Source organism: Neolamprologus multifasciatus, chromosome 8 (assembly GCF_963576455.1).
Source record: "Neolamprologus multifasciatus chromosome 8, fNeoMul1.2, whole genome shotgun sequence".
Classification (NCBI taxonomy): Eukaryota; Metazoa; Chordata; class Actinopteri; order Cichliformes; family Cichlidae; genus Neolamprologus; species Neolamprologus multifasciatus.
Genome location: NC_140446.1, coordinates 1,660,988 through 1,680,088, shown reverse-complemented (window position 1 = coordinate 1,680,088; position 19,101 = coordinate 1,660,988). Strand labels below are relative to the sequence as shown.

General features: G+C 44.6%; 1 protein-coding gene across 3 annotated transcripts in view; it reads left to right on the top strand.

The window, feature by feature from the left end:
- The window catches only part of grid1b (glutamate receptor, ionotropic, delta 1b), a 668,767-nt gene that overhangs the window by 552,324 nt on the left and 97,342 nt on the right, over nucleotides 1-19,101 (top strand). For all 3 annotated transcript variants that reach the window (XM_085170470.1, XM_085170471.1, XM_085170472.1), the window contains one exon: nucleotides 14,228-14,281. In XM_085170470.1, the coding sequence (XP_085026596.1) occupies nucleotides 14,228-14,281 (54 nt within the window). The remainder of the gene's footprint in view (nucleotides 1-14,227; nucleotides 14,282-19,101) is intronic.

The window sequence follows — 19,101 nt, the reverse complement described above, 5'->3', positions numbered from 1 at the left end:
AATGAATAAAAATTTATCTGCAGGCTTCACAAAAAATGGGAAACATGTCATCGAAGCCCACTGCAGTCAGTAAATTATCAGTTTAATATTCATTGTAATATCAGCATCATTATGTGCTGCAACAAGCTCTGATAAGATGTGTCAAATGTTGGAGAAAGTCATATTTGTCTGTCCGACCAAATAAATGAGATGTTCGGGTGATTCAGGAGCTCATTTGTTTTGTAGTTTCAGTGAGAAATAGCATTCATAAACACAGACTATTAATGTCACTTTACAGACAGATATAATTTGTTTATGTGACCACAAACCTTCCTCTCATTCTCACCTTCCACGTCTTCTACCAAGCTTACAGGCTTTTCAAATTAAACTGAGAGACATTTCAAGATTGTCGCATTAGAGACACAAAAAGTCAAAATCCATGTTTTTCTGCTTTCTTTCTAAACGTCTTTTGGACGAGAGGAATCTTTTTGTAGTTCTGTTAGAGGAAATACCGTCCATTTCTGGAACACTTGAGGGTGAAGATAGTTTCTAGAACTCTTTTCTCAAGCACCAAACACAGGGTAGAGTTTGTGAGGATGTCTGGCTTGAGGCCGAGATGTTCAAACGTTCAAATGAAAGGCAGTGAAAGGAGCTGGTGCTTCCTGGATGCCTCCAAAGTGAGGTGTTTTGGGCACGCCCAACTACAAGGAGATCCCAGAAAACACCAGGACACGATGGAGAGATTATGTTGGCTGACATGGGATGTCGACGCCAGAGTAGGGAAGGCAGCTGGTGTCCTACGACGTCTCCAACCTATTTGGAACTCGACCTCCCTGAATGTTAGGGTCAAGATCAGACTATTGAACTCTATCGTCTTCCCTACTGCACTTTACGCTAGTGAAGCCTGGCGCTCAACAAGTGCAGTTATTCAACACCTGAACGTGCTTCAACAACGTGGCCTGCGGCGAATCCTGAGAATTTCCTACCGGGACCGAACAACAAATGAGGAGGTCCTACGAAGAGCAGGCACCCACCCATTAGCCGATGTTATTGCAGAAAGGCGCTTCCGCTTTGCGGGCCATATTTTACGCCTACCCCCTCATCGCCCAGCTAAGATTGCCATGACATGGTGTCCACGAAAGCAAGGCCCACCAAAGACCACATGGCGTCGAACATTCATGAACGATCTGAGAACTGTCGACATCGCCTGGGACGAAGCTGAAGCAGTCGCTGCTGACCGACATCAATGGAGATCACTAGCTGCCCGATGCGCCGCCCGGCGTAGGAGGAACTAAGTGCTAATTAAGACTTGGGATAATCGAAACAGGAGGTCCAAACAGGAGGTCCCCGCCTTTGGACCTCCCTTTCCAAAGGCAGGAACCCTACTGGTTGGTTGCAAAAAATGGTTACATTTCCATATAAAGAGGAAGACTTGAACCAATCACAGCATTCCCTCAACATCGGTCAGCTCAGTGTTGTTCTTCTTGAGATAAGAGGATGATGGGAAGGTTGGGTTGGGGTTATGGGAGGGTTAATGTGACGTATGTTACCTGGAGGAACGAGGGTCCCTCAACATAATATGTAACGCAGTAACATTTATGGTCTTCGCGGTGAAATTTGTAACAGCATAAGAGCTTTACCTAAAGAAGACATAAATAACCTCACAAGGACACACTAAAGCACAGCTAAAGACATAATACGATAAAAAACTGGTCTCTGGGAACACGGACACGCTGCTTTTCTGTCTGCAGCTAAAGAGAAAGGTGCTGATGATTTCACAGGAAATCCAGCGGCTGTTATCTCAGAACACAGGCTGTATTTCCACAGGCCTGCTGAATGATGTAGCTGCACTCAGAAGGGGAAAAACATTACATATCCATCACAGAGAAATGGACCTTTTCAAAATCAGGCTAAAAGGCATTTAAAGCTCCTCTTGATGTGGATTGAGCAATCAGATTTCAGTCCCTCTTGAATTCATCTTGGATGCATTTGCACTTGTCCTTTGAGACCACCTACCTCCCCGGTCCAAAAATGATTTAGCATAGATGGGATATTTATGGTTTGCAGTGTAGACGATCCATCGGCAGGCAAATACCTGTAGGAAATATCCACGACAGCGAGCGCTTAATTATTCAAGTAGTACATTTAAATAAACTGGCCAGGAGTTATAATAAGTATTTAAATGAGATCATTTCCAACTGAATTATTTCTGTAACATATGAGCTGAAAAAGCAGAAACAGCCCTCCGAGGCCTGCATCTTTGCACCGACTGTTGCATGTTCATAAAGAAATAGGACCAAAAAGCTTAACGAGTTACTCTGAGGCCCATTCAGAGCTTCATATCGGAGCTGTTGCTTCCACTCACCTCCACAGAGCCGTCAGCCTCACAGCGTTTCCGCCTACGACGCAGCCGTGAAGGAGATGCTGCCTATTTTTTTAGTATTCTCAGTGAACTGACACCAGCTTGACTTTTTAAACACCATCTCGCAAAACCAAAAACATGAAACCTCCTCGTTCTCAGCTTTCTTCTTGAACTCTCACGTTGTGAAGAGCTGCTTTTAGCGCTACTCTCGTGGGCTTTAACACTCAGAAGGACGGCGAGGCGGCCGTTTTTCCCCGTACACTGACGAAGCGAGCGGGATGAGTGCTGACAGAATCAACTCGACCTGCCGTCAGTCTGGGAGTCTCAGCGGCCTGGATGGACGGAGGTCATGACATTGCTGTTAAGAGCAGAGCTCACTTAAGTACAGTGACACCCTGGATTGTGAGCATCCGCATCCTTCGTGTTCAGATGAAATTGGAAAGTGTTTGTGTGCTTCGTTGTAGTGCAGGTGCAGATGTGAGCATCGCTGCTGGCTGCAGTGGACGAGTTTTCTTTGTGTTTGTTCTTTGCGTTCCTGATGCCTGTTAGTCTGTAAACTGAATGTAAAGGACACTGTGGTACAGAAATAGAGACGGATAACGAGCCTGATGTCACGGCAGAGTACCATCCACATCAGGGACTGAATGTCAACAACACTCCGAGGCTTCATCTTCATCAGCTCTGCGATGTGAAGCAGACAAAGATCGACGATTGATGATATCCTCTGCTTTTCATTTCAACCTGAAGAGGGTTTCCATGTTTCGCCAAGCTGATTCTCGTCTCACACACACACACACTGCTCACAGAGTGGGCAAACACACTGGACAGCGTCCTCTTTGCTAATAGTGGCAAACATCACAGTAACTGAGGAACACGTGTGACTGAGCCCGGCTTGATCTGTGCAGAGTAAGGGTTGGAAAGCAGAGTAACGTGCACGCTGAGCACTCCGGTTCAGCACCTCCGTCTCCGGATCGCCGCGGATCAGCCCCCGCAATACGCCTTTGATCTGAAGCGAAACAGCGCCGTCAGTCGACCGCCGATGTTCTTTATTCTTCAGTGTGGAGATGTTCACTGGTATTAATTTCAAACTAAATATTGTCTCTGTTCTTCAGTCCGCCTTGAGCTGTAAGTCGTCTTTGCTCTTCAAAGCTTCCCTCAAAAACTTTTCTTTTTTCTTTTGGAAGGATTGAAAGAGAGTCGATAAGAAACCGACCATGAAGGACCGGATAGCTGTTTCACTCGGTTTTCCATTTGTATCTCCATCATATTGGAGCAACAACTCAATTTTGTGATGGGAATCTTTATCCCCTCCACCTCTAGAGTCCTGGGTGGATGTCCCACACGGAGGTCCGTCCACACGAGCCTGAGCTGAGTCTTTTACATTAACATGGTGTTAAAAGCATCCTGTCTCGAGTGTAATGGCCCTGCTTCCCACTGCTCCCACCACCCATTAATGTTTGCTGTCAGGGATATTAAACCCATAGAGAGAGAAGGAGAGAGGCTGCGAGGCAGTGGAGCGAAATATAAACCAGCGAACTCCCTAATCCCCGCTGCACTGGACCACTCGCATCCCCTGAGCTCTGCTGCTGGCTTCAGATATAAAGCAGGAGCATTTCTAACAACTCAGCACGCTGGATTGTCAGCATCCATCCATCCATCCATCCACGTTTGACTAGTTATCACAGTCCAAGCTGAGAACTTCCTGTCCAGAGCCTCCGCCTCCATCTGTGTCATCCATAGGGATGGGTATCATTTAGGTTTTATCCGATACCGGTGCCAAACCGGTACTTTTGAAACGGTGCCGGTGCTTAAAGAATGGAGAACACAAAATTGGTCCAAAAACCTCTCAAATTCAGCTGTTTTTTTGTAAAAAGATAACAATGTTAGTCTTTTCTGCAGCTATGGGGCATATATGGTATCACTCTTGGCTGGAAGCAGCTTAAACAATGGAAAAAACACAAACTTTGTCCAAAAACCTCTCATGTTTAACTGTTTTCCACTTTTTCTTTGGTCATTTTAGCCTTTTTGTCCAGGGTGAAGGGAGTATCTGCCATCAAACAAGAAGACAGCTGCATGTAGCTATGATGGTGTTTGCTAGTTCACCTTACATGCATTAATGTAATAACGTGGGTAGCCTACTCAACGTAAATTACACACGAACAACATTAAGCTACTCACGCAGAGAAGAACGGCTGCTGCTGCATCATCATCCTCATCATTTCTGCTACACTGGCAGGGCTAGGGGCCAGGACTCTCCTCTTCGGGTTTTTGGGGGATGTTGCTAACTCCGGGTCCGTTAACAGGCACCACACCTGCAGTAGATGTGCTCGGTGTGAGGTCTCGCAGCAAGCTATCAAATACGGCGCATTTCTCGGCTTTTAAAAAAACGCTATGCGTCGCCAGGTGTTTCATCGGATTTGAGGTGTTACCTCCTTTGACAGTATCACAGTATCAGTTTAAAGCACTTGTTGCAGCTGCTGAGTTTGCATCTTTTGCTGTGAAGTACAGCCAGACTTTGACCGCTTCGCCTTGGGCATTTTTAATCTGTAGCTCTGCTCTAAAAGAACGTACGTACCTGGACCCGCCTACTATCCTCGGAAACGTAAAATGATTGGCTAGAATCTAAAGTGTATCACAGCTCAGGAAAAAAAAAAAGCACCGAAATGTGCGCTGCTTTTCGGTCTGGTTACTACCGTGCCATCATGGCACCGGATACCGGTACCCATCCCTAGTCATCCAGGCGTTTTCATCATCCCCAAGCATCTCCTCTCACGCCTGAAGAAACCACATAGCAGGTTTCCATGATTCCTGAAGCTCCTCAGCTGGTTCCTTCTGACCCAGAAGATGAGCCTCACTGAAAACAGCTGTTTGAGGTGGTTTATGCGTCTGACCAGGTTCCCCAACAACGCCTAGATGAGCTGCTTGAGCTAAATCCAAACACGAGCTGGGAAGTTAATGTTGTTTTCAGTATCTTTCCCACTGTCGGCAAATTCTGACACCAGAACAGTCTGAGGCCTTTTAAACACCTCACAAGTCACAGTTTCTCAAATTGAAGCCTGCAAAAATACTTATTTTCAGCAAATAGGCGAGACGTTTTATTATTTTCCACTGACGGATTAATCAACTCCACGGTAATGAAGCAAATGTCATCCAGCACAACAGTGTGGCTCTTCGGTGTTAGTAGGAAATATGCAATTAGCTCTTGGGTGCTGCATTATGTAATGACACCCACATTTATTTCTAACACTATATAATAAAAGTACCCCAGTAGTACATTTCAGGGCGGAGAGCAGCTTCATCAACATTCAGAAACACAACACAAAGTTAACAGCCAAAAATAAACAACAGTCTTTACCTAGAAGCTTCGTCACTCGATATTTAGCAGAGTAACCTTGATTCTGTTTCACAGCTTCCATGTATATCTGCTCCCCCGATCGATACGTCATTAGCACCTTGTAAGGTCGAGGAGCTGCTGGTGGATTTTAACGAATAGTTGGACGGCCGCTGTGGAGGGAAAAATCCTGCTTTTCCAACTCCACGCTGTCTTCATTCTCTCTGAGCCTCCAGGCTTTTATTGTTGTTTCTCTGTCTGAATATTTATCGGCAGCATTTTTGATCCGCGGCCAAAGAAACCCTCCCAAAAAACTGCAGTACTTCTTACTAATACATCCAGCACAGACCCTTTGTGTGGAACGTTAACCACGCCTGTTATATCTGTTGGCTGTGCAGGATCTCTTGGTTTTCTTGATAATGGTTTCATTTGTCTCTTCAGTAAAATCAGTTCACGGCAGGCGTTTTTAAACCCGGAGAAGACGGTTTAATCTGTGCCGACGTGGCGTCTTTGGGAGGCGACGCGTCAGCCGGAGAAAAAGCCTCGCTGTAATCCTAACGATCTTTGGCTGCCGAGCGGCTTCTTTAATTAGCCTGCCAACCTCACAGCGCCACTGAGGGTGGGGCTTATAGTCTAAAGCAAACTTGGAAGGGTTTGTGGTTGGTAATAACACGCCGGTGTCAAACCTGCAAATAAAAACTGAATGTTTGTCGTTTTTCTTAACGCGTCGCAGAGTGGCTCTAAAAGTTATTTGTTCAGAGGGTCAGAGGACTGAAGTGCCTGAAATATAGATGTTGCTCTGCATGATGGAAAGTGAAGACAGATTCAAACACAATCTTTCAATAACAGAAGACTGATGTGCTGGCTCCTCGGTACAGAACTGGCTGCAGGCTGTTGATACAATATTTATTTATTTGGTTATTTATTCTTCTTAACTGGTCTCCACTGGATGTTGGTACACCTGCTCAGAGGTGTGGGCCAATTCAAACTCAGGAGTTACCTCTGAGACCGCTCGGAGCTGCGTGGTTTGGTCAGTTTTAATTACCTTTAAAAAGTGTAACAGGTAATTTATCTGATACAATGTAACATAATGCAAAAATTAACCTTTAAATAATAACCGAATGAGATTAAAATGAATAAACAGTGATTAGCTGAGGACATCACATTTGATTGGGGTAATCTTGAAGAGCCAGTGATGGTTTACCGAGGTCGAGCTTATTCTCTTCTCTGACTGAGAACATTTCTAAAATATAAAGAAAAAACTTTAGTAAAGTCTGAAAAGTTTTCTCTTTGGAGTTTTAAGAACTTATGGAAAAAAGAAAGATGATTCAGTAATGAGTAAAACTGCTCTCACATGGGTCTGTGCAGAAACGGTTAAACTCTGATAACCGAGCAGAAGTGATTGTGCTGATCCCGGGTATCAGAAACCAGCTGCTGTCAAAACCACAGAACACATTTACACTGCAGTCCAACAGACACTCACTCGTTTCCCAGCCTGTTATATCTAGCTTTTCTCTCTCTTGACATGTTTCCCATCTGACTTTGTGCTTTCAACTGCTGAATAAAAGCAGAAGCACCGCTCGAGGAGTGATGCAAAAAGATGCAAGCAATCCATACAGCAGTCAGCTGTAGAGCAACTCCACAAAACTTACACAAACTAAAAAGTACCAAACTGCCAGCTGCTGTGACCATCCTGCAACTTTAGCCTGTCAACATCCAACATGAGCTGAAGCTAAACGGTCATGGGGGTGTTTGGGGTTTCTTCCAGCAGTGGAAGGACTCCCTTTTACCAGGTTCAGGGACAACAGGGGGCTCTGAGATCTTAAAGATACGTTGGGTTCTGGTTATTCGACCTACGTGCTGCCAATGGAGGGGACCTTGTGTGTCAAAGAGGTTAAAAGGTCTTGTGATGCATGACTGTTGGGTCGTTGGACACTGATGATGATTAGCCGAAAACTCAGCAGTCGGATTATCCCAACTTGTATCTCGTACTGTGTGTTGGCTGCTCTAAAGTCGTGGTGAAAGGGTTAAGCCTGCAGGTGTGTGTGTGTTTCAAACCTGGAGTTGAGGTTAGCACAACTGTTCCCTTTGAATGCAGCTCTGATCCGAAGCTTTTGGTTGTCAGTCAGTATTTCAGTTTAAGTGCAGCGGATGCTTCCTGCAGCGACTGCCTTCGTTCCTCAGACAGACGAGGTGATCAAAAGTCCTGACCTGTGTGATGTCACGTATGAGACGAAGGAGAAAAAAGGCTAACTGTCTGAAGTCAAGAGGACGCTTTGTTTACAGCCACAGTTCTCCCCGGGCCTCGTGTCTGTATGATTTCCTCAGCGTGTCGTCTGCCTCTCTGCTCTGTCGCGCCGAGCTTCTCGCACATTTGTGTAGCTGTCAGTCATGTGAGTCAGCCTTCATCATCGTCATCCCCCTGTACCGTCCCCCCGGGCCGACCGCAGCGGCGCGATGGGTCGAGGTCACGATGTAACCTCATCAGACAGCTCAGCGAGAGGGATGAGACGGAGCGAGCAGGCGGAGGCTCGTGCGTCGCCAAACCGTCCTGACCTTCCAGGAAATATTCACAATCAAAACAGTGTCGCTTCCCCCCCGAGTATCCAAAAAATGGCGACATCAGTCTGTCACCGTTTTGGGCCCGTGGCCCGAAATAGCTTGACTGACATGATGGCAGGTCTCTTGATAGTCATCGATCCCTCAACTACCAGCTGAGTCAGTTCGTGATGGGACACGAGCGCCATCGGACTCGTTTTTGACCACGACACGAATGAACGTTCAGACGGTGGAAATATGAGCCACAAGTTTACCACAGGTATATAAAATGCGTAGCCACACAGTCGCCTGTACTAACGTTTGTAAAAGAGCAGGTCGTTCTAAGTCAGTGCTCCCCAACCCCCGGTGTTATGATGATTTCTGATATGAGGTTCAGTTCTACGGTGGTGATCGCAGGGTGTGCACAGGTCAAGTGCCACTATGACCCTCCAGAAAATAACGAGGTCAGGGGATAATCGTTCAGCTCTTTGATGGCAGATTTAGCGTGAGTGTGGGTATATGTGGGTGTGTGTGTGGTTCTACAAACAGAATGGAAAAACAGAACACAAATTACAATCAAATTATAGACAACAAGAATCACCATATAACATATTACAGCCACATACTTGTCTTATAGGCCCTACTACTAAGCTGGCGGCCTTTACTTATAGTCTGAACCATATTTGGCAACAAAGAAAATAAACATCTTTCCATCACTTAACTCTTGTGCCCCACTCACTTATGATGCCAACTAAAGAAGGTAAATACACATAACAAATCACCAACTCAAACCAAACTCAGTTTGGCCTAGGCGAACTTAGCTTAGCTTAGCCCGATTAGCTTAGCTTAGCGATAACTTAGTTTATAGCAAATGTACAAACAGAGGATGTCCAGAGCGATAAAATATACAGGCTATCCTTCTTACACAAGAAATATCCTGTAACTCACCAGTCTTATGGACGCACACTCTCATTGAACCCACATAAACTGCTCCCGAGCATAACTTGTGATTCACACCGCCTCCATGAACACCATTTTTCATCCCAGTCAAAACATTACTCACAAAACGGCCGCGCCCTCTAGTGGCGAGGGAGAAAACGGCATCACAGTCCTGCCTTCAGAACACCCGGGCCACGGCGCTGCGAGAGTTGAGGCTCTGGTGTGAAATTTATGTTTTTCAGGGTTTTTATCGTGAACTCTGTTTCCCTGGGTGTTTCCCATGTTGTAGCTGTGCGTCTTATTTTGAAAGAAATATTTACGCATTACCATAGCAACCAGAGAGCATTAAGGGGCAGAGAGGAGGCTGTTACTCTGAATGTTGTTGGCGTCAGGAGGACGCTGCTAATAAAGTTGCACAGTTACACAGTAAATTCACATTTATTATTATATTTACAGAATACCCCCCTACCGAGGGGCGGGGCCCTTAAACAGCTTCAATCTGATTGGCGAATAGAAAAAAACTGAGCTTTTAATTACACTGGACTGTCCACAATGTTACGATGTGATCACCCTCCATCTGAGCATCTGTGAGACGGGAAATATTTTCAATTCAATTCAATTTTATTTATATAGCGCCAAATCACAACAAATGTCGCCTCAAGGCGCTTCATAGATACAGAGAAAAGCCCAACAATCATATGACCCCCTATGAGCAGCACTTTGGCGACAGTGGGAAGGAAAAACTCCCTTTTAACAGGAAGAAACCTCCAGCAGAAACAGGCTCAGGGAGGGGCGGGGCCATCTGCTGTGATTGGTTGGGGTGAGAGAAGAAAGACAGGATAAAGACATGCTGTGGAAGAGAGACAGAGATTAATAACAGATATGATTCAATGCAGAGAGGTCTGTTAATACATAGTGAGCGAGAAAGGTGACTGGAAAGGAAAAACTCAATGCATCATGGGAATCCCCGGCAGCCTACGTCTACTGCAGCATAACTAAGGGAGGATTTTAAGTGACGAAAGAAAGAAAAATCCAACTCTGTTTGATTTTCTTTGGAGGGTTAAACAAGAGCAGCTTCGTGCAGGTTTTAAACACTTAAAGACGCCATCATGGATCTGTGTTTTTAAGGCTTAGTATCAGCGTTCCTGTGTTGTGGTGAGGCACACTTTGCCGACAACACTGTTCCAGCGATCTACAGTTAGTGCTGGAGGTTTGTGCCAAGATGTGCAGCAAACTGCCAAAAACAGGAAGAAGATGGCTTCTGGCAGCCAGACAGAAAAAAGAAACCCCAAAAATAGCTTTCACAAATGTTTTATGAGTAACGAAACATAGAAAAGCCAATTATTTGGTCTCATGGATGCTGAGAAACTTTAATGGGAGAATGTGAGTGTGGTTTAAAAAACCCTCCCGAACGCAGCTTGAATTTTGAGACTCGCAGCCTCCATGTTGTTCAGCTGTCGATTCTCGCCGTGAGTTAAAAGCATAAATTTATTACATCTGAACGGCAGCCAAACTCACCAAAGACGGCTCTTAAAAAATAGTGAGATTGATGTAAGAAATATTTTGGATAATGCAATTATATGAACGTGCACGGCGAGTCCGTCGGGAATAACAAGGTCAGCATGTTCTGCCAGTTCTTATATCGTGAATTAATTCCACTCCATACATTTTTATTCTCTTATTTTCCTCTCAGCCTTTGATTCATCGTGTTTCTGCAAGCTCCCCTCTTCACCCACACTCATCATTAAAAGCTACAATATACATGTTTTTACCTTCAGGGTTGACGGGTAATTGTTGTTGATAACCAATTTCTGTGCCCACAGTAGCAGAAAATAAACCAGAGGGCAATGTGGGCTGCATTTTAATGACTGAGCAGGAAGTAAGGACCCAGAGGCAGAATCTAAATAACACCAGCGAGGAAGAACGGAGTTGGATGGGAGGACGGAGGCGATCGAGGCGTGCGTGAGAACGCTCGCACTCAATCCAGGTCCAATAAAGGTTATGGTGACATCTCCACGTGGGAGATGTAAGGTGTGTTATGAGAACAGGTGCTGTGGCCTTTGCTATAGGTTAACCTGACATCATGTACACACACAGACTGGTTTCCATCACGTCACATAGCATCAGTATTGACTTCTCATTCATTATTTGGTTGTAAGTCTTTAAGGTGGGTGGGGTGCAATGAGATGTATGCCACATAAAGGGCAGAACGCCGCGTTGTCACATGCCGATCAGCCTCACTCGCCCTGCACATGAATCGTGCAGCTGCTCATAGCAGATGTGCACAAATAAAATGTGGGAAAAACACTTCTTTCTAAAAACGTCTGTGCGTGTTAGCTCTGTGGACATGCAGTTCACGAGCTGTTTATCCTCGAGGTTGTTGCTTGTGTGGAGCTTCACGAGTGTGTCAGCGTTTGTTGATCTGGAAGCCGAATGTGGAACCTGTTAGAAAACATCTGTCAGTCCGAGCCCCGAGGACAGAGAGCAAAGACATGACACGAACTGATATTCATGGCCGAACGCTGTGTGGGAATACTCTTGTTTAGTGTGTGTGTGAAGTGAATGCACTCAGTGATGTAATATCCCAAACACAGATTTTTCTTCTGACTCCACCAGCTTCCTGGCTGCGTTCCACTGTCTGAATATGGATAATATGGAAAACCTGTTTCAAATGCCTCAGGTATTTGTTCCCAAAGTCAGGACTGGACACAGTTTGGTTGTGTTCGAATCTGTCACGAGGTTCGGTCCTGCTCATTAGAGGATGTCTGTAAAATGCTAATGATGAATGAGCTCTGTTGTATTCAGGTGTAGCTCGGAGCTATGACAGGAATCCAGCACGCAGAGCCTTTGAACAGCAGGCAGGTTTGGCACCGTTCCCCATTCAGGTGAGCTAGTTTCAGGCATGCTGGCTCATCATCATGTCTGACGGTTAGCCTCTTGGAACAGAGCCACTGGAAATGAAATTAGCTTATGTGACACGTGAAAAAGGTCTGAAAAGGCTTCAGGCAGCAGGTGATATCAGTGAATCACCACTGCAGTCAGGTACAGGCTTTTAGAATGCTACATGCAGACATATTAGCATTAGCATAGGTAACACGTTTAATTTTGACATGATAAAAATTAGTGTGTATATCTATTTAAAAATATAATCGTCTGTGCTCTTTGTGGCATTTGATGAGATATATGATTTTTTAGCAACATATCTTTTGAATGGCTGAAAAATTAGCTAGCTGTTGACTGCTAGCTAGCTGTTGACTGCTAGCTAGCTGTTGACTGCTAGCTAGCTGTTGACTGCTAGCTAGCTAGCTGTTGGCTATCCTCTGAAAAGTGCTTTAAAAATGTTTGGTGGTCCCCCAACTTAGCCAAGAAGGCCATTACACAACAGACTTTTTCGGGCTCGGCCGTTTGCAATGACTGCATAATTATGCTGTAAGATTTTGCGGCAGTTTTTAGTTTTTGTTTTTTTTCCCCAATATTACTTATTAATCTTGTTCAGAAACATCAGCACCAGCTCTTCATCATTTGATATCAACTTCATTTTTTTTCAGTGTTTTTTGGAGATGATTCTTTTGCAGAAGCTCAACAATTTCGATTTTTTTTTATTTTTGCATTTAAAAAAAATGTGAACTTCGTGCCATTTTTTGCAGCACGCTTGGTGTGTAATGAAACACGCAACTTTTTGACAGCTGCTCTCCATCGAGGTGTGAACACCTCTGCAGTCCCTACAGGAGGCAACTAGACTTGTTCAGGCTGAAGCACCTGGGGAGGGATTCAATGGCTGATCGCTGGTGTCGTAAGCCAACACGTCTGGTCACTGGTAGGCATTCAGTGGACATCGATGGCTTCAGAGGACAACCCCCACGAGAGGCTGAATACCTCGGACTGAAGAAGCTGATTGGATGAGAGGTGAAACTTAAAGAAGTCCAGTTCTTCTCAGGACTAGTGTGACCTGGACTGAAGACCTACGCAGATAAACACTCAAACCTTTATCAGGATACAGCAGCAGTTTTTCCTCGGCCAACAAACTTTGATATCTATTACAAAGCATAAATAAAAATAATAAACCAGGAACGTTCTCATTTCATTTTTCATTCAGTAGCACGATCACATTTACAGCACGTGTGTGTTCAGTCATGCTTCAGATGTTTCCTCTCGTTCTTTTATTATCACGATGAAATATTATTTGTTACTTCATAGAATTTCGATCATTAGTTAACGACCGTGAGATCGTTGGTTTAAATATGCTGCTTCTAAAAATGGAGCCAGAAGGCAGAACAACACCCACACGGCTCTGCAGTCAGACCATATGCTGGCGTGCAGCGCCGTGTGGGCACGCACTCAGATACATCCCTGCCTCCATCAACCTTTCACCTCTGAGACAATACAGGGTTTGCTGTTTAACCATCTCGGGTGGAGCCAAGTGTAAATGTCAGAATTAAGGCTCATTCAGGGAGAATAAAGGTTTATTTTTAAAACTGTGAATCATGAAGCAATGAGCATTATGGGTGTTTAACATTGATTTTACTTCTTCGTGATATCTGGTCATTATTTGAGATAACTCCACAGTTCTGTCATGTTTTGGGGCCGTTTGCATTATTAGCAGCTGCCTCTGTGTACATGTTCCAGCTGGTCCAGGCTGACCTGCAGGACTGAGCTCTGCTGCACTTTGTGCTGTCAGCTGTGAGGCTGGCCGTCATCTGTAGGATGCTGCGTGTTATTAGGATTATCACATGGTGACGGGCCGAGCTCCGGGGGCTTTGCTAAGTGCAAACCACTCGCTTTCTCCAAAGCCTCTGTTGCTCGACATTTTGGCAGGATGAGCCGTGACAGCGGAGGAGGCCGACTTGAACTTTTCAAACGTGCACACCGCAATGACACGGGCGAGAACAAAGGCAGACGAGGCAGCTGTGGTGTCGGTACAGCAGCTGCTCCTCGGAGGCCACACTGCAAGATCTGGCTGCTGAACCTGAAGTGTGATGAAATGCTGCGCCAGCCTCTGAGAAGCGGCGTGTGATTAAATCGGCTTTGGGCGGTCCTCGTTATTAACCCCTCGTCTCTGTGTCTCTGTGTGTCTGCAGGCAGTGGAAACAAATCTGGCCTCCAAAGACAGTCACTGGGTGTTCGTCAACGAGGTAAGTCACACCGAGACATTCAGAGCATGTGACACAAACTTTCTCCATCAGTGAACTTCTGATAGCAGGAAGTCCATCGTTCCCGACTTCTGGTGCTGTGAAACGGCAGAACCAATGGGGCCCTGAGGAACTCGTGCTTTTGATAGATGAGGTCCAATCATTACATATAAGTCAGTTTTCAGACTAGTTTAGATTGGAGTAAATTACATTATTCATTGTTTTATTTACAAGAGGCAGCCAATCAGGAGTAAGGTGGCTTAAAGGTAGAATGGCTTTTAATGAAACTAAGACGGCTTGTTTCAGACACCAGATGGATCAAGAGACTGAAGCAGGGAATCATGCAAAGCTACTCTAGTAGAGTCCAAGAATAGAAACAAGCTGCCAGCTGTCAATCAATTAGCCGTTTTTCAAGCATCCCTCAATATTTTTTTATTTTTATCGATTACATTTGTTTTGGGGTTTTTTTTATAATTTTGTTTTTAGCTTTTCAAATACTTATTTATGCTGTTTTGGCAGCTAGTTTGAAGCTGACCGTAACACATGAACACGCTCATTCAATCCCGATACTGTCAGGATTACTTACTGCCAGCAGATTAGACATGTGACCCTCCCGTCTGCAGACAGCTGACCAGAGCCGGCTACACAACAGCTGGTTAAACCAGTTAGTGTTTGCTGTGAGGCCCTTAAATATCAAACTTTCCCTCTGATAACCAGTTTGAATACATTTCCACATGATATGAGAGTTTATTCAGTTTGATTCCAACAACGTTAGATAAAACAGCCACGCCCCACCTCAGTATCACTGTCATCGGACAGAAGTGAGCTTCGCTGACTCTTCCACTCATGTTGGACTCCGTTGACAAAGACTTACGGCCTCCTGCAGCCATCTTTTATGCTTTGTGCTGTTCTTTGCTCTTTAACAAATCTTCTGTAGTTCTGGTCTAACTGGGGCAATAGCGACATCTGTGCCTCTTTAGCTCGTTGCTTTAACCGTTTCTCCCGACACGTCTGCATCGGTTTGGATAAAATCCCAGCTCGATTTAAATGTTGCTCTGAAAAGAACACAAATGAGCTCCTTTAAAGCATCATTTAGATCACAGCGTGCCAAAAACTACCCAACTACCAAACTTGGTTTCCTCTGGAAAAGTTTTCTCGCCATGTCGGCTTTGAGTTTTGATGATGTCGCTTTCATTACGGCTGATTTTGGACCAGAACAGCAGGAACGGGCTGCACAGAGAACAAAAAGGCAGATAAGTTAAAGAGCCCCGTCCTGTGTGCTTGTTCTGATGGAAACCATTTATATGTGGGATACAAACACAAGCTGAGTGGGTTTGTTGCCTCTCTCCAGCGGCTGGCCTTTTTTCTCCCCTCTGACGGGGATCGGCGAGCGTGGGCAACTCTCCATGCTGGAAGTAAAATTGAAATGAGTGGAGGTGAAAAGAGAAAATGACAGCACCCTCCACCGCAGCTGGGATTGTGTTCAGTCACAAAATACCGACATCTCCAGAGCCGCGACTTCTCCCGACTTGCCCGCTCTTGCCAACTGCTTACAGGTTTATTTTTTTATAGTTTTAAATTATCTTTCCTTTTTAATTGCTCACTCTGCTCTCCCAGTTTCAATATTAAGGCAGCCACCCAGCCAATTAACTGAGCTGACAAGTGTTAACAGCATAATTCAGAGATGGCTGTTGGTGTCATCTGCTGAAGGCTGAATACAAAAACCTCCGAGCTTTACTTTCAATGCCAGATTCCCTTTCCCCCCATTTTTCAGCTCCCAGCTTGGTAACAGCCTCTTCATTCACTTCAAATTATCTCCTTTATTTCAAAGTCATCATTTGGCTAATTACTGCGTTTTTAATTAACCAGAAGATTGAAACAATGTTCAGATCCTGCAGCGTGAGTTTGGGCTTTTTGGCACATTAGACTTGTGATCACACATGTTTCCTTTGATAAACACGCCCGTGCGTCTCGTGCTTCCACACTGTGTATGTATAATATCCTGTAACCATCAAAGGAAATTATTTAAATCATTCAGAATTTTTTATTGCTCATTTTCTCCACTTTGCCACCTCCTCTTCTCCTTCCAATATGCTTTTAATTAGATTAACAGCAAATTATGGTGTTTACATAGAAATATTCCAGTTATCTTCATTAATGTGGGATTTAAACTTCCTATGAAAAGAAGTGGGGAAACTCAATCTACTGCATGTATGATTTCTGGATTTCCTAATTATCCAAATTTAATTTTAAGTTTTTTTTTTAATTATTCATGTTATTTTCACTGCTGGAGAGATCATGGTAGGCAACAAAAGGCAGGAAAGGTAAGCGGTCCTAAAAAGAAACAGCTGGAGGAACATTTGCAGCCAATCAGGTTCATTGGCAGCAGGTCAGTGATTGGATATAAAAAGAGCCTTAGAGAGGCACCGTTTCAGAAGTAAAACTGGGAAGCGGTCTCAGACAAAAAGCTGTCAGGTCTCAGGAAAAAAAGTTGTCAGGTCTCAGGAAAAAAGTTGTTAGGTCTCCGACAAAAAAATGTCAGGTCTCAGGAAAAAAGCTGTTAGGTCTCAGGAAAAAAGTTGTTAGGTCTCCGACAAAAAAATGTCAGGTGTCAGGAAAAAAGCTGTTAGGTCTCAGGAAAAAAGTTGTTAGGTCTCAGGAAAAAAGCTGTTAGGTCTCAGGAAAAAAGCTGTTAGGTCTCAGGAAAAAAGTTGTTAGGTCTCAGGAAAAAAGCTGTTAGGTCTCAGGAAAAAAGCTGTTAGGTCTCAGGAAAAAAGCTGTTAGGTCTCAGGAAAAAAGCTGTTAGGTCTCAGGAAAAAAGTTGTTAGGTCTCAGGAAAAAAGCTGTTAGGTCTCAGGAAAAAAGTTGTTAGGTCTCAGGAAAAAAGCTGTTAGGTCTCTGAGACCGGACAGCTTTCCTGAGACCTGAGGATGTCCTAAAATGTACACTTTACTGGTGGGGATTTGATCCTTCACTTAGTGGTATAGGAGTTTTGTGGGTTTCCAGTTTCATCTCTTAACCAGGCAGCAGTCTAGGAGTCCAGTTGCGCTTCTGAGGATATTTATTTCCATCCACTTCTATCTGCCTTCATGACCATAGGTGGGGGTAGGACCGCAGATTGACCAGTAAGCTTCACATAAGGTGTCACAGTGGGCTTCATGGTGGTGGGCTCTAGTGTAAGCAGAAGTCCACTACCTGATGAAGCGATGACATCCAGAGCATTTTCTTACTTTTTCATGAATGCAAACCACATGAAGCGTGTTGGTGTGAACCTTACAGGTAAAGATGGACCTTTTCCATAGATAAGAGCAGCACCAGCTTCCTTGTTACCATGGTGCCTCCTCCTCCTAATTCCTCCACACAAACATCATGTGAAATCAGCTCTCCAGCCTCCAACCTGCTTCATGAAGACAGTTCTGTCCTTGTTCCCCACTTTGCTCTAAAGTTTTAGCAGCCTCTGTGTGTAGTGTGTCACCGAGCTCAGGCAGGTAACAGAGGTAGTTTCAAGTATGGTGGCGGCGCAGTGAGATGTCAGATGTCCTGCCAGCAGGTAGACACTGCCGACGAGCTAATTTCCATTTCCTTCCTCTTTCCTTCTTCCCGTCTGCTGTCAGCACCTCCCCGCGTAGTGTTCAGGTACACGGAAAAGACTTTCACCTTCATTATGTAACGCAGACCCACAAAAGCACTCCACAACAACAGGTGAACAAAAGCTCCAGAGTGATTTTAAACGCAGCGACATGAAGGTTACAGTTTGTTTGAAATGGATTATTAATTATTAACTGTTAAAAGGCCTCAGACGAGGTTTTTCAGTTATAAATTCATCATTTAAGCCGCCAGTTTAAATTAAAATTATTATCATAATACTTCTGGTCAGATTTTACATTTAGATTAAACAGTTTCCAGAAATCTCCAGTCAGATGCTGGCAGACATTTCCCCTGATTATCTCATCAATGGCAAACGCAGGGCTGAAAATACAAAGTGCAAACGAAGTGTAAGTGAATAAATCTCCACAGACTGTTTACAGCTGGTTTCTATAGATAATCTCCCCCTTTATAAAAACTGTACAGGAGTGTTTTTATAACGCTTCTGTTTAAAATGTTCTAAGGCTTAAAGTTATCCATTAAGAGCCATTAGCTATCTTCTAGACTTCTCCTCAGGTCATTGCAGTCCCTGAACCGGACCTCTGTGGTGCCATCCATCCATCCACCCATCCACCCACCCATCCGTCCATCCATCCATCCATCCACCCACCCATCCATCCATCCATCCATCCACCCATCCACTCACCCACCCATCCATCCACCCACCCATCCATCCATCCATCCATCCATCCACCCACCCATCCATCCACCCATCCATCCATCCATCCATCCATCCATCCACCTTCTGAAATTGTCTGCCAGTCTTCACTTGGCTCCCAGTGATGCTGCAGTAAACTTCAAGGGGTATAACCATAACCAAGGATAACCATGAATAGGCTTGGCCAACTCCAAGCCTCGAGGGTCGGTGTCCTGCAGGTTTTAGATCGCATTGGGTTAACACACCTGAATCACATGATTAGTTCATTACCAGGCCTCTGGAGAACTTCAAGACATGTTGAGGAGGTCATTTAGCCATTTAAATCAGCTGTGATGGACACATCTAAAACCTCAAAACATCAAAACAAAACAAAAACAAAACATCAAAAACAAACAAAACTCTGGACAGAGGAACTAAGGACTGAAACACTGGAAAGGAAATACTTGCACAGGGGAGTAATCAGGGAATGGAAAACAAGAGGGAGGCACAGCTGGGAGGGTTTGGGCTAACGAGACATGGA